Raw genomic sequence first — 15,137 nt, forward strand, 5'->3', positions numbered from 1 at the left:
CAGCAGAAGTCTAGTTCAGTTGCCCACAAGTGCAGTTCTAGAGTTACTGAGATGCATATCCAACATTCACACAAGACTGGCAGACATAACAGAGGAGTTCTGGGAGGCCTCTACCTTTCTGGAGTTGCAACGGGAGGCCAGGCAAGTGCACTAGGGCATCTCAAATGGCCCTAGACATGTATTTGTGAGAAACTGAATGAAGTCCCTAGTAAATGTAGTGAATTGTAGCCTAGAGCAATCCATTTCACCCTAAAGTAGACACCTTGTGGCTGATCCTCCTGAAGTGATTTCTTAGCTCCATTAAGAGCTCAATGCAGTTACTCATACATAGGTGTCTACTGTTTTGGGGATGTCCTGGCATATCTGAGAGCTCCATGCAACGCTGGCAGATATGACACAGGACATACGGAAGACCCATAACTTTTGGGGCAGTGGATGTAAGGCAGATGGGATAGAGTTGGGGATTTCAAGTAATGCTGGAAACCTCTGTCATTAAATGATTGAGACCTTTGTTTCAAAGATCTTCTTTGGTGATAATGGAGTTTCAGATGCCTACTTAACAAGCCCATGTACAGACATTTGATTTTAGCTTAATCTTTATCTTGGATTCAGTTTAACTGTTTGGCTGCTAACTCAGTAAGGACTGTGTTATATACTTATACTGGGTATAAGTATTTACATTTTGTAGCAATTCTGGGAGAATTATTGAATGTTGAAGAGAATTAATTCTTTATAATTTACAAAACAGTATTGCTCCTTAGCAGTAGTGCCTGTTGTCACCTCTTAATTTTTAAAGGAAAACATACATAACAGGACATTTTGGTAAATGTGTAAAACTGTATGTGTTTATTTCAGTTTCTTCTGACTTACACAGTTTAAAAGAGTTGGTTTTTTTTTAAATTTGATTGGCTCTTAATATGTGGGGAAAAAACTTGGATTTTTTCCTGTTATCAGGTGAAAAAAATTATGCTCCTTTATATGAATGTAATTTCTGTTTATTTGAAGTGTCTCTATTCCTGCTTTTTGTTATTCCATATTGTTGTGGGTTAACCCTGGTAGGCAGCTAAGCACCACACAGCTGCTCGCTCACTTCCTCACTCACTCAAACAGCTTCCCCCACCCCTGATGGGACAGGAGAAGAGGAAAGGAAGAGTAAAAGTGAGAAACCTCATGGATTGGGATCAAAATAGTTCAATAAGTGAAGGAAAAATGGAAGAAGAAAGAAAGAAAGAAACAAAGAAAAAAAGAAAGAAAGAAAGAAAAACCAAAACAAGTAGGCAATCACTCACCACCTCCCATGGACAGACTGATGGCTAGCATGTTCCTGAGCAAAAGATGTCTAACCTGCCTAAACCCCACTCCACCCTATTTTATTGCTGAGCATTACATTATATGGCATGGAATATCTCTGCCTGGCTGTGTCCCCTCCTAACCTCTTGCGCACCCCCAATCTATTTACTGGGGGCAGGGGGGCAGAATGAGAAACAAAGGCAGCCTTGATGCTGTGCAAACACTGTTCAGCAATAGGTGAAACATTAGCGTGTTGTCAGTATTGTTTTCTTCACAGATCTAAAACATAGCACTATATGAGCTGCTGTGAAGAAAATGAACTCCATCCCAGCCAGACCCAGCACACATATATGCATATTTACTGAATTCTGTTGCTCTGCTGCTGTTCTTGAATCTGATTGAGTGGATCTCTGCAATATATAAAGAGGCACTTACCTATTTCATAGTAAACATTCACTTCTGTATATCTCATGTCAGGATCAAGATTCAGAATTTCTCTAAATATCTCAGATACTATTTTTTCCAGTGTTTTAATATTATTCTATAAACAGTATTCTATAAATAGTATTTAAAAAGCAGCTGTATATAAGCATACACAGTTGATGATTCTTATGTATTTGCTTATAATTTGGATAAACAGGATTTGCTGAATTTTTACATACACATATATTTTTAATCCATTTGAATTTAGATTTTTCTCCTGTTTCAAGAGGCTGAAGATAAAAACAAACTTTGGCGAACTGTGGCTGGTGCAGGTTTGGACACTATCAGTAACCTAAGAGCTACATGGGATAAATTTGAATTAATGATGGAAAGCCACCAGCTTATGATTACAGAACAGGTAACAATGAAAGATTAATATTTTACCTAAAAATGTTGAAATTATTTTGAATAAGTCTGGAGAAATATTTTTTCTGTGTTAGCACCAACATTACTGAGTTGAGGGAGAGCCACTAAAGGAAGAATACTTAAACTGTTTAAACAATAACTAGGTGAAACTTCTGTTGAACTGATGCTGAAATGAATGTTACATTGTTGTACTTCTCAAACAACTTTCTGGTGACAGAGATGGCTTAATGAGTGCAATGGTTAACTGAGGAAAACAGGATAACAGGATAGCATTTTTATTACTTTATCATGTTTTTAGTACTGATGCTTGTTATTTTCTTTTCACGCTGTCCTGGTTTCGGCTGGGACAGAGTTAATTTTCTTTTTAGTAGCTGGTACAGTGCTGCGTTTTGGATTTAGTGTGAGAATGATGTTGATAACACTCCGATGTTTTAGTTGTTGCTAAGTAGCACTTATCTTCAGCCAAGGACTTTCCAGTTTCCCGTGCTCTGCCAGCAAGCAGGTGTGCAAGAAGCTGGGAGGCAGCAGAGCCGGGGCAGCTGACTTGAACTAGCCAAAGGGGTATTCCATACCATGGAACGTCATGCCCAGTATATAAACAGGGGGGAGTTGGCCGAGCGGCGCGGATCGCGGCTCGGGAACTAACTGGGCATCGGTCAACGAGTGGTGAGCAATTGCATTGTGCACCACTTGCTTTGTATAGTTTAATTCTTGATATTGTCATATTATTATTATTATCATTATCATTGTTTTTCATTCCTTTCTGTCCTATTAAACTGTCTTTATCTCAACTCACGAGTTTTTTTTCCTGATTCTCTCCCCCATCCCAGGGGTGGGGGGACAGTGAGCGAGCGGCTGCGTGGTGCTTAGCTGCTGGCTGGGGTTAAACCACGACACTCGCAACTTTGCTAAACTATGCGCAGTCCTGTAATTTCAATCCATAGGCAAACTGCTGAAGTCATTTGAAGTTCTGCTGAAGATATCAATATGCCATACAAACATAGCAATTTTTCTATGCACTATAAGATGCAGGCTAAATAGGTAGCATAGGCCTAATAAATAGGTCTCAAATACCAGCATAAAAAAAAATTAGTGCCCCCCTTTTCAAAAAAACCAAAAGAATAAAGATGAACTATTTCTTAGGGTATTATACAAGAAGTTTTTTGAGTTTAGTTTTGATCAAGTTGTAGTTATCAAGTTTTGATCAAGTTTGATACTTTGATTTTGATCATAGTTGTAGTTACAAACCATTGAAGGAATTTCATTTTAACTCTTGCTTTACAGATTGAAATGATGAAAGGAAATGTGATTTCACGTATTAATATATATCTTCAAGACCTGGAAAAGTTTAAAGCTCGTTGGGATCAGCTAAAGCCAAGTGATGATGTCATTGAAACAGGTGATCAGGATGTGCTTGAGAAAAGTGCTCAGATCATAAAGGAAAAAAAAAAAGAATTTGATGAACTTGAAACCGTGAAAGAAAAGCTCATGTATGTATGTTTATTTCCCTGTATACCTTACTCATTAATGTATAGATCTTTTGCAGCAGTAGTATCTCAGAAAATGTTAACTGATTTTTATCACAACAGATAATATAAGGAATTTAGTTTTATTTGTATTACATGTTTTTCATTAGTTTTTCAGGGTCCTTTTTGTTGATTTTACCTAACATGAAGTTCTCAAGCTTAAGTTTTTCTAGAGTTTTTTGGAATGCAAAATTCGAGAAGTCTCTTAGGCTTTCATGTAAGGGAGTCTGTACACTAAAGGCTTGATTCTGACTTCTGAAATTCTCACTAAGAGAAGGTTTGGGATATTGGTCCAAGAAGGGCGAGCTATTACTTCAATCCCCTTGTAACTTAAGTGGGCAAGAGCTCACCTCTCCAATTTCTTGAGTAAGTGTTCTATCAGATAGACTGTTGTGCAAAAGGAAAGGATTTTTGCTCTGGGTGCCTACTTTCAGTAAGCTCATTATTGCAAATCTTGAGTGGACGAAGTTTTCTATTTAAATTCTTAGCTTGGCACTTAAATATGATAGTAAATAAAATTAGCATATTCTTTCTACCTAACAGGAAGAAACAATGAATTAAAAATCATTTTCTTTCAAGCTTTTTTTGGGGGGGGCACAAAATAATTCACTTTTCTCATAAATGAGAAAGAAATGATAGTTTATGGGAAATAATTGTGAATATGAGAGAAGATTGCTGTATAGGAGAGTTATCCCTTGTATTCCTTTATTATTTCTAGTCAAGAAGGAGACTATAAGGAAATTGCTGTTGGCAGCAAAGTTCTTCAATGAAGCCAATGGCTTTTCTTAAAAAAGTATAATTATTTCCATATGATACCATCTCTTAAACCGTAAATGTATAATGGAATCATGTAATGTATAATACAGTGATCTTTGTATTCAGTGAAGAATGCCATCATTTTAAATTGGAAGAGCCTGACTTCTCATTGTCAAAAGTTGTATGTCAAGATATTAACAGTTGTGCAGGAGTCTGGGCGTTGTATGAAGAGTTTTATCAAGGTTTTCAGGAAAAAGCCAAAGAAGACTGGATTACTTTTAGGTATGATTTTGTTACTTTATTTTTCATGGACGTATATGTGTGGTTGTAGTACTGTGTTGTTATGACCTTTTTATATTTGGTTTTCACACAGGAGTAAAACATACCTATTTGAAGAATTTTTGTTTAACTGGCATGACAAAATGAGGAAGATGGAAGAACATACTGTAATGACAGTAAAGTTGCAAAAGGAAGTGGACAAATATAAAGTAAGATGCTAATTACAGAAAGGGGTATAAAACAAAAAATCTTTTGGTATTGCTGGGTAATATACTCATTCTGTAGCTCATTGTTCAGTTCTTATAATAAAATCAGTTACAATGTAACAAAATATCTTCTGATACTGTTTTGAACATTTAACTTACTTTTGAGAACCTTTTGGTTCCTTACAGTGAACGGGAGAGTCATTACAGTTTACATAGACACACATTTAGCAATGAGTTTTCCTCGGAGTTATACTCCTAAACATTAAATCCAGGAATTGAAAAAAATGTACTTCAGTTTAAGAATGTAAATTTTTGTTTTGTTTGAATAGCATGTCACTCTGTAATCAAACAGATACAATTTTCATAAAGACTAAGCGGATTCTCATATGCGTTTTTCCCATAGATGATAATTCCTCTCCTAAAATATGTAAGAGGAGAACATCTTTCTCCAGACCATTGGCTGGATCTCTTTCGTCTTCTGGGTCTTCCCCGAGGCACTACACTTGAGGGTTTGTTATTTGGAGATCTGCTAAAAGTGATGGATGCCATTATAGAAAAAGCAACAGAACTTAAGGTATGAATGATTACAAATAAAGGTACTATATTTTATTTTATGGTTTACCTTAGGTCACGTATCTTGTTCTATATGCATATTTGTATTTTTATTACTATACTAATATAATTTATCTTATATTTTTGAATGGAAAGTTTATTGCAAGCTCTGTAGTTTCAAATGAAATCTATTTATGCTTTTAAACAGGATTTGAATTGTCGGGCCCAAGGTGAAGTCACAATCAGAGAAGCATTACGTGAGCTTGAACTCTGGGGAGTTGGAGCTGTCTTTACATTAACAGATTATGAAGATAGCCAAGGCAAGACTATCAGGCTTATTAAAGACTGGAAGGACATAGTCAACCAAGTTGGAGATCATCGCTGTCTTCTACAGTCCCTCAAGGACTCTCCATATTACAAAGGTTTTGAAGATAAAGTGTCCATCTGGGAAAAAAAGCTGGCTGAGTTGGATGAGTATCTGCAGAATTTAAACCAAATCCAAAGGAAATGGGTCTATTTGGAACCGATATTCGGTCGTGGAGCTCTGCCCAAAGAACAGGCTCGTTTTAACAGAGTTGATGAAGATGTTAGGTTAGTGTTATGGAATGCGACTTATTTTTTGTAGTATCTTTGACAGGTGTAGGCTAGAACATTCTTCATGGTGAAAATATATGGAACAATTGGAATATGTGTGGAGATGAAGGTCAGCAACAGGAATTCTGTAGATATAGATGTGTGGCAGTGACATAGACCTGAATAAAGGTGGTAAGGTAGGTTTCATTTAATGGGGTACATGTGACGAAGGGAATCACATGAAACGTCAAAGATCACAAACAAGACAGGCAAACGCAAGATCAGTCTTGTCAACAGAAGCAGAGGTGATGTAATTGTTTTTCCAAGAGTCATTTCTTGTTGAAGACAAACACTTTGTTCACTAAGAAAGTACATAGATGGACTTTTGGGAGAAACAGATGGTTTATTTGTTCCAAACAAGTCAAGGAGATAAAAAGGGAGGAGATTTTAGAAATGTAGAAAGATATGTACCATTATCTGTCTTGATTTGAGTTAAAATGACTTCTTAGAAGGAAAAAAAGTCAAGAATTTAATTTTCTTGGTTTTGGGTAGAGAAATTTTACCAAGAAACAGTTGTTATTAAATTACATTGGAGAGACATTGATGTAAATTCTGAAATGTTTCATCATTAATACTGACAACTGAAAGTTATATATCAGATATTTATGTGACTTACCTGTGCTTTAATTTTTATTTGCATAACTACTTGTATATAGTATTCAGATTAAAATTGTAATAGTTATTACTTATTCCATTTTTTTCTGTCAAGATCCATTATGTCAGATATCAAGAGTGACAACAGGATAACATCACTAAATGCCCAGACAGGAATAAGAAATACCTTAATTACCGTACTTGACCAGCTTCAGAGATGCCAGAGATCTTTGAATGAGTTTTTGGAGGTACAGCTGACATTAATATAGTTTTCTATAAAAAAAGTCAATAAGTTTGAATTTAAATCAACAAAACCGACTTATTTTGTTTTTATATAGGAGAAGCGCTCAGCATTTCCAAGATTCTATTTCATTGGAGATGATGACTTACTAGAAATTTTAGGACAGTCCACGAATCCTCTCGTTATCCAGTCTCATCTTAAGAAACTTTTTGCTGGTAATGCGTAATCTTCATTTGTGAAATGTACTTATTTAGAAATAAGGTTCTTCAAATAATCTGTTGCAGACTTTTTTTCTCTCTTTTCGGTACTAGACACTAACAAATTAATGTTTGACTTTAACAATATATAACTTCATTGCCATTTTCTGATTAATAGGCATTAATAGTGTAAGCTTTGATGAAGAATTTAAATACATAGTTGCCATGAAGTCTGTAGAAGGAGAAACTGTGCCACTTAGAAATAAAGTTCTTCTGTCAAATGATGTGGAGGTAAGAAAATCACATTCAAGTATAGTTCAAGCATCTTTGAGAAATTATTCTGTAATGTAACTTTTGAGCTTTTTTCATCTCTTTGTCAGGTGTGGCTAAACAGTTTGGCTTTGGAGATGAAGGAGACCCTGAAAAAAATGTTAATTGACTGTGTTGATGCTGGAAAAAAATCACAAGGTTCAATTGATCCATCGCTCTTTCCTTCCCAGGTAGTAGTTGATCCAGTAATGCCACTGTGTGTAGTCTTAGATTTACCAAATAAGTTATTTTTTGAAGTCTCATAAAGATGTATACATATGGATTTGGAAGAAAACAACCCCAAACAAATCCATTTTATTCATTTATAGTATAGAGAAATGCTTAAAAATATGTGTTCTTATAATTCTATTGTAAAAATTTGAAATACGCAAGTCTTTTACATGGCACCTGATCTAACATCCATCTGTTTATTAAACTTGATATAAATCTTGGTCTTAGTTGGTAGTGAATGTTACATGCAGGGCTGCTAAGACTTATTAACATAAAAAAGCCCTTTTTGAATATGATTAAAATATAGTTTCTAAGGCTTAGCTGTATAAGCAGAAATAGTCATGAACATGAAATTCTTTTCTGCAATTTTGTCCAGTAGCACAGAGAATCACACAGAATCACAGAATGGTTGTGGTGGGAAGGGACCTCTAGAGGTCATCTGGTCCAGCCCCCCTGCTCAGGCAGGGCCACCTATAGCCAGTTCACCCAGGACCATGTCGAGACAGCTTTTGAATGTCTCCAGGGAGGGAGACTCCACCACCTCCCTGGGCAACCTGTGCCAGTGCTCAGTCACTCTCACAGTAAAAAAGTGTTTCCTAATGTTCAGACAGAGCCTCCTGTGTTTCAGTTTGTGCCCATTGCCTCTTTTCCAGTCACTGGGCATCTCTGAAAAGAGCCTGGCTCCATCTTCTTTGCACCCTCCCTTCAGGTATTTATAGATATTGACAAGATCCCCCTGAGCCTTCCCTTCTCCAGGCTGAACAGTCCCAGGTCTCTCAGCCTTTCCTCATAGGAGAGATGCTTCAGTCCCTTAATCATCTTTGTGGCCCTTCACTGGACTGTGTCCAGTAAAGCACCTGTCCTCATTGGCTCCTTTATCACTTGGAAGAGGAAGTTGTCATCCATGGATTCCAGGAACCTCCTGGATTGCTTATGTCCTGCTGTGTTGCCCCTCCAGCAGGTATTGGGGTGGTGGAAGTCCCCTATGAGGACCAGGGCCTATGAATGTGAGGCTGCTCCTATCTGTCTGTGGAGGACCTGATCCACTTGTTCTTCCTAGTCAGGTGGCCTGTAGCAGACACCCACTATAATGTCACCTTGACCTGTCCTTTCTTTAATCCTAACCCATAAGCTCTCTACTGGGTCCTTATCCATCTGCAGACAGAGCTCCATGCATTCCAGCTGCGCTCGTACATAAAGGGCAACTACCCCTCCTCGTCTTCCCTTCCTGTCCTTCCTAATGAGCCTGTATCCCTCCCTTGCAACACTCCAATCATGGGAGCCACCCCACCACATCTCCATGATCCCAACAAGATCACAGCCCTGCAACTGCACACAGATGTCTAATTCATTATGTTTATTCCCCATACTGCATGCATTAGTGTACAGGCATTTTAGAGAGGTGCCCCAGCATGTTGAGTTTCTGGAGAGGGTTTAGGGGATTTGTCCGTAATGGTGCCTTGTAGGCACTTCCTTGCTGACATGCGAGTGCTGGAGGTGACCCCACTTAAGCCCCATTTTGTTTTTTTTTGTGATCCCTTCCTGTCACATCAGCCCATGCCCTGTGCTCAGTGACCCTGTCTGTCACTCCCTCACGGGACTGCTGGTTACTCTCTCCCTCCCCCAGAATGTAGTTACTGTTACAAATCTTCAGACTGGCATAATTGGCGGAATACAGATCTTTCCAGTTCCAAGTTTGACTGAACCTTCATAGCCCAGATAGGGCTTTTCCAGTGGACGTCAAGTAATTAGAACATAAGTGGAGTGTTAGAAACCGGAATCCAAAATACTGTATTAGCAAATCAGTGACACAGAAAGTCAGAGGTGCTCCTGAGCCTGTTGAATATGGGCTCAGCATGCGTACACTGTGGTAGTTTCTATCTGACATATCATTTAGTGGGACAAGATACTTTAAAAATTTTGCTACCACATGCTGTAGAACAGCTAAGGGACTTGCTGTATTAGATTACCTTGCAACTTTTCACTCAACTTTGTCAGGTTTTAAGATGGCTATATTTATTCTTAAGAGCATAGCAAATGTGTGGCTTTGCTGAAAAATGATAGAGTAAAATACTTGAAATATCAGACATAATAAGCAATTACAAATGAATTGAAAAACTTCTTTTCTTTATGTCTCCTGTATTTATAAAATGTAATTTGAACTTTCTCTTCCAAAGATTCTTTCCTTGGCAGAACAAATTCAGTTCACTGAAGATGTTGAAAGTGCTATCAAAGACCATAATCTGCAACAATTAGAATTAGAACTCATGGCTAAACTGGAACATTATACTAGCATTGATACTAGTATAGAAGATACTGGGAGTACAGGTATAAAAATGATAATTAATATGTAATTCTTTATAATGACTACGTAGTTGTATAGTATTTAACATTCTGTTTATTTAAACAGGAAATTATATAAATATGTCTTGATTTGAGTTCATAAAGTTGAGTTACATAAAGTTACCCACCTATTCCTGCCAAGATTAGTGTGTTTAATATTTCAGAGTGAACAATGGATTTTTATTTAGATTAAAAATAATCTTGGAGCATTTATATATTTGCAAACCTCTTTAATTAATTTTTTAATAACTTTTTATATTTTTTGGTTTATATATTTACTAAGAATTTGTCCTCGCCTACTGAACTCTGCTCTTGTGTTATGTTTCATGGGAACTGGCCAAACAGCAGTTGAGGTACATTATGTCATGCCAATATATTCTATACAGCTGTGTAGGTGATTCTCTTTTTCTACCTTAGGTGTATACATTGGCATCTGAACTAATAATTCTTGAGTACCTCTGTAGCAAAACCAATAAACTAGTCATTCTCAAGACATAATTGTTCTGAATCTTATATAGTCCAAATGGGTTAGAATAATTATGCCTTTGAGTGCTTATTCCTCTCTTTTGACCAGAAGGGGGGCTTCGAATGACTACCTCAGATGTAAAATTCTATAGTGTAGGTTAGGTGAGATGGCTCTTACCCTATACGTATAAAAAGACTCAATTTGACATGTAGTTGACAATCTTCCACCACATTTGTATAGCTGCATGCTGTATTAAATTCTAGTTTAGAAATTATGAACTGCTAACATCTGATATATTAATTAGGAATAGGATTCATATCACCTACCTTCAGCAGTCTGTAAGTGTGGTTCTTTATCTAAGCTCCCTTTCTGTGATTTTTCTATAGCCATTGGAGAAATGTCATCAGTTGTAGAAGAATGTTCATTCCATCTATTGTATAATACCTTTACAGTAACTTTTTAGTTTGGATAATAGGTGTGATTATGAAGCGAGTTGCCTGATTATCCCCACTTACTTTGGTTTAATTCCGATCGTGGAATAGTATAGGAGCATATAAACTTTAATGAAACTAAATTAAACAATATGTTCTCAGAGTACACTTAATGCACCCGATCTGCTAATGAACATTCATTCCACATCACCCTAATTAGTCTGAGTAAAATCTCCAGAGTGCCTGTAGTATAGTTTGCAGATCCTCAGCAGATCAGTTAACAGATTGTGCCACACTGGTGACTGAAGTGGACATAGCTGTAAACACTCCTGGAAAAAAGTGCTTTCCAGAAAAGCCTCTCTCCCTCTCTCTTGAGTGTAGAGGCAGACAAAATAACTTCTAAATGACTGAAGTTACATGATGATTCACATTCTCTGTCAGGATCTCATTTTATGCTGCTTGCTTTAGATAATAAATAATATTTCTATATATAATTGAAAAGAGATCTGAATAAAATCTGCTGATAATAGAAAGCAGCACAATGAACTTGAGCATAGGTAATGTGTATCTTCCTTACTACACTGTTGTGATTTTTTTTTTTTTTGTGGTTATTTGCAGAATCAGGAGTCCTTGAGCTCAAGCTTAAAGCTCTGATTCTTGATATCATTCATAACATTGATGTGGTGAAGCAGCTGAATCAAGCTCAGGTTCACAATGTTGAAGACTGGGCTTGGAAGAAGCAGCTGAGATTTTATATGAAAGACCAGAAATGTTACGTTCAGATGGTAGATGCTGAACTCCAATATACGTACGAATATCAGGTGTGGTATTTTTAATTTTTACCTGGTGGCTTTTATATATGTGTCAAACACTTTCTTGTTTCACAATGCTACTGGTTGCCTCCCAACTGCTGCTATTTTTTTTCAACTTTGTTGTGTCCTTAGCATGCTGTTTCATAGAAAATACTGAAAGGTAGGGTAATCATTTTCATTCTTGATATTGATGGGGTAAATGTAAGTTGTATGGAAAGCAGCTACATTATCATATAAATATTTTCTAATATGCTTGCTACTTTTATATATTAGAGTGCAGTTTCATCTGTTGACCCCTTCTCTGTAATTCTAAAAAAAATTTGCACAATGCTTTGACACTTGATATAAAATGAGGAAAACTTCGTAACTGTAAACGAATAAATATACTTAATGAGACAGTAATCTTGACTGTTGTGTTATATTTTCAAATTAATGACTTATGAATGAAATTAATTAAATTACATTGTCAATAATTTCTGTCTACCAATCAATATAATTTGTTTTGTTTCTGCAGGGTAATTCCCCTAAACTTGTTTATACACCTTTGACGGATAAGTGTTACCTAACTCTTACTCAGGCTATGAAGATGGGCCTTGGAGGAAATCCCTATGGTCCAGCTGGAACTGGAAAGACAGAATCAGTAAAGGCCTTGGGTGGACTTCTTGGAAGACAAGTGTTAGTCTTTAATTGCGATGAGGTGAATATGGTTCTATATAATTCAGGAAATGGATATCTATGCCCATACTTCATAAAGCAATATTGTATTCTAGAAATAGGTTTGATAATTTGTCAGTTTCCATTAGAAATTTGTGGATATTTCCGATGACATATTTTTTAATAGATGAGTAGGCAGTCTTTCATTATTTTCTTGTTATTTGAATTTTAATAGTATTCTTTTTAATTTTAAGGGCATTGATGTGAAGTCGATGGGGCGCATATTTGTGGGCTTAGTGAAGTGTGGTGCCTGGGGCTGTTTTGATGAATTCAATAGACTTGAGGAAGCTGTATTGTCTGCAGTATCCATGCAGATTCAGACAATTCAACATGCATTGAAGAAACATAGTCCTGCATGTGAGATGCTTGGCAAAAAGGTACAGCAAAACTTACTTATTTTCTTCTTATAAAAATAGTCTATAAACAACTGGGTCAAACCTAAAAACTGGCTACTGTAACTAAATGTAGTCCACCCAACATTTCTCAATACTGTTTCATATGACAATGTACTATTACAATGCACTTCTAATGCTAGGTTGAAATGGATCATAATTCTGGAATTTTTATCACTCTGAATCCTGCTGGAAAAGGTTATGGAGGAAGACAAAAACTGCCTGATAACCTCAAACAACTTTTCAGGCCAGTTGCTATGACTCATCCAGACAATGACCTCATTGCAGAAGTGATTTTGTATTCAGAAGGCTTTAAGGATGCTAAAATACTTGGTAGAAAATTAGTGGCTATTTTTAGTCTAGCAAGGTAAGCTTATTTCCCCCCCCCCCCCCTTAGTCATGTTACCTTTCTGATTCTCTTCCCTCCTGCTTTTATTTTAGCATCGATCTTTGTGGTTATCTCACTGCCATCTTGTTTCTTCTCCATCTAGTCTATGCCAAAGCACAACTGTAGGGATACAGTCTACACATACTTTTTGTTAATTTTCTGTAATATTTTATGACTTGGATATTGCAGAAAGCTATGTGTCAGAAACAAAACTAGACATAAAACCACAGGTTTGGAGTCATCTAAAGTTTTACATTCAATACAGCTCTTAAATCTGAATGGTATAACATGCAAATCTCTGTAGATACTAATTTAGCTTATAAAATAGAAATATTGCAATATATTGGGAGGTTCAGGTGTGAAAATATCTGGAAGGCAGTTATAATCTCAAGGTGGCAAAGCACTGCTCCCCTGTTAAGCTCACTAAATATGAATGTGAGCATATGAACGCTCACAAGCATTGTGTTAAATTTAGACTCTTGAAGTTGTTGAAATTCAAGTGACTATTTGGTTATAAGTATGCATATTAGAGAGAACAAAGTTCAGAGGTTTTAATTAATGTTGTTAGGGACAATAATAAATACATTAGCTGTTGAATATACTTCCTCTGAAAACTTCAGAGTGTCATTGCTTATATCTCTGAAATGCATTTCAGATGGCTCTACAAGTACTCATCAGTTTCTCTTTTGCCCAAAACCATATTATGAGCATATTTGTCCGCCAAACAAAAATTTCAGGTGGTGTCACCTAAAGCTTATTGCAATATTGCTGTTTTTAAATTTAGGGAGCTTCTGACACCACAGCAGCACTATGATTGGGGTTTACGAGCATTGAAGACTATTTTGAGAGGCTGTGGCAGTCTTCTTCATCAGCTGAAGAAAAGTGAAGCAAAGCAAGAAAGTAAGGTTGACCATGCCAAACTTTTGATTATTTTGGATATTGTACAGGTGTCATTCACTACAGCTTTCTTGTTCACTGGAGTTTTGAGAAGCCGTGGCTTGGATCTGGAGGCAATTTAGAAAACAAAAAAATATCTGTGAAAGTCCTCCTTCATTAGGAGATCACAAAGGACTGTTGTTATGTTCTAGATTGAGCTTTTAAACGATAAGAACATAGATATAGGACTTTATTCTGGGATGATTTTGAGTGATTCTCAAAGACTCTTCACTTGGCTTAGGACAGGAAAGTTGATACTCTGATGCTGTCATTATTCATCGGTAATCAGACCATTTTGATTCTATTTGAGGTTTGCTAAAATTGTCACATGGCATTAGATTCAGATTGGTAGACAGAGACAAATATAAGGACAGGTAGAAATGATAGAAATGTGTTGGACTAGACTGGGTCACTTTTTTTTTTTAATTTTTAAAATGATTGTTGTTTAGATGTTAAATGAGTGGGAATTAAGAGTGTGGGATGGATGAGCATTTCACATCTTTAGGACACAACTACTGCTTCTTGTTCGCCTAAACAGTATATATGTGAATGTTTTTAGAGACTGCCTTGGTTTACAAATCTTGGCATAACAAATGGTCTGACAACTTTAAAGAATTTGTAATTGACTTTAGTTTGGATCTGCCAAAGAAGGATTACCAGCAATGTGTTTTAGGGCACATTCCTATCACTGTTCCTTGCTATGAGATTTTTAGCTTCATGTTTAGATATGTGAAATTTGCTGAAATTTGTTTGGTCTGATTTAAAATATAATTTTCAATAACCCTGTGAAAGGCAAGATGGATGGATTTAGCTTATGATTTAAACCCAGAAATTTTTCTTTGGGTTTTTTTTGTTTGTTTGTTTCTTAGTTTTGGTTTTTATCTCTTAGCTTGAGAAGCTTAAGATATTTCCAACAAATGCAGTTTCCTGTTTCTTTATGTTTGCTTGTATTATTGAGTCAAAATCCTTTGGCATGTCAAAATGTTGACCAT

General features: G+C 36.4%; 1 protein-coding gene across 1 annotated transcript in view; it reads left to right on the plus strand.

Moving 5' to 3' along the window:
* The window catches only part of DYNC2H1 (dynein cytoplasmic 2 heavy chain 1), a 191,520-nt gene that overhangs the window by 21,437 nt on the left and 154,946 nt on the right, over nucleotides 1–15,137 (plus strand). Inside the window, exons 21-36 of the mRNA XM_050915780.1 lie at nucleotides 1,982–2,131; nucleotides 3,424–3,629; nucleotides 4,548–4,703; nucleotides 4,795–4,909; nucleotides 5,310–5,480; nucleotides 5,667–6,049; nucleotides 6,801–6,933; nucleotides 7,024–7,141; nucleotides 7,302–7,414; nucleotides 7,504–7,623; nucleotides 9,841–9,991; nucleotides 11,522–11,724; nucleotides 12,230–12,412; nucleotides 12,624–12,806; nucleotides 12,965–13,188; nucleotides 13,994–14,109. Of these exons, the coding sequence (XP_050771737.1) occupies nucleotides 1,982–2,131; nucleotides 3,424–3,629; nucleotides 4,548–4,703; nucleotides 4,795–4,909; nucleotides 5,310–5,480; nucleotides 5,667–6,049; nucleotides 6,801–6,933; nucleotides 7,024–7,141; nucleotides 7,302–7,414; nucleotides 7,504–7,623; nucleotides 9,841–9,991; nucleotides 11,522–11,724; nucleotides 12,230–12,412; nucleotides 12,624–12,806; nucleotides 12,965–13,188; nucleotides 13,994–14,109 (2,725 nt within the window). The remainder of the gene's footprint in view (nucleotides 1–1,981; nucleotides 2,132–3,423; nucleotides 3,630–4,547; nucleotides 4,704–4,794; nucleotides 4,910–5,309; nucleotides 5,481–5,666; nucleotides 6,050–6,800; nucleotides 6,934–7,023; nucleotides 7,142–7,301; nucleotides 7,415–7,503; nucleotides 7,624–9,840; nucleotides 9,992–11,521; nucleotides 11,725–12,229; nucleotides 12,413–12,623; nucleotides 12,807–12,964; nucleotides 13,189–13,993; nucleotides 14,110–15,137) is intronic.

This window comes from Gymnogyps californianus, chromosome 1, assembly GCF_018139145.2.
Source record: "Gymnogyps californianus isolate 813 chromosome 1, ASM1813914v2, whole genome shotgun sequence".
NCBI lineage: Eukaryota > Metazoa > Chordata > Aves > Accipitriformes > Cathartidae > Gymnogyps > Gymnogyps californianus.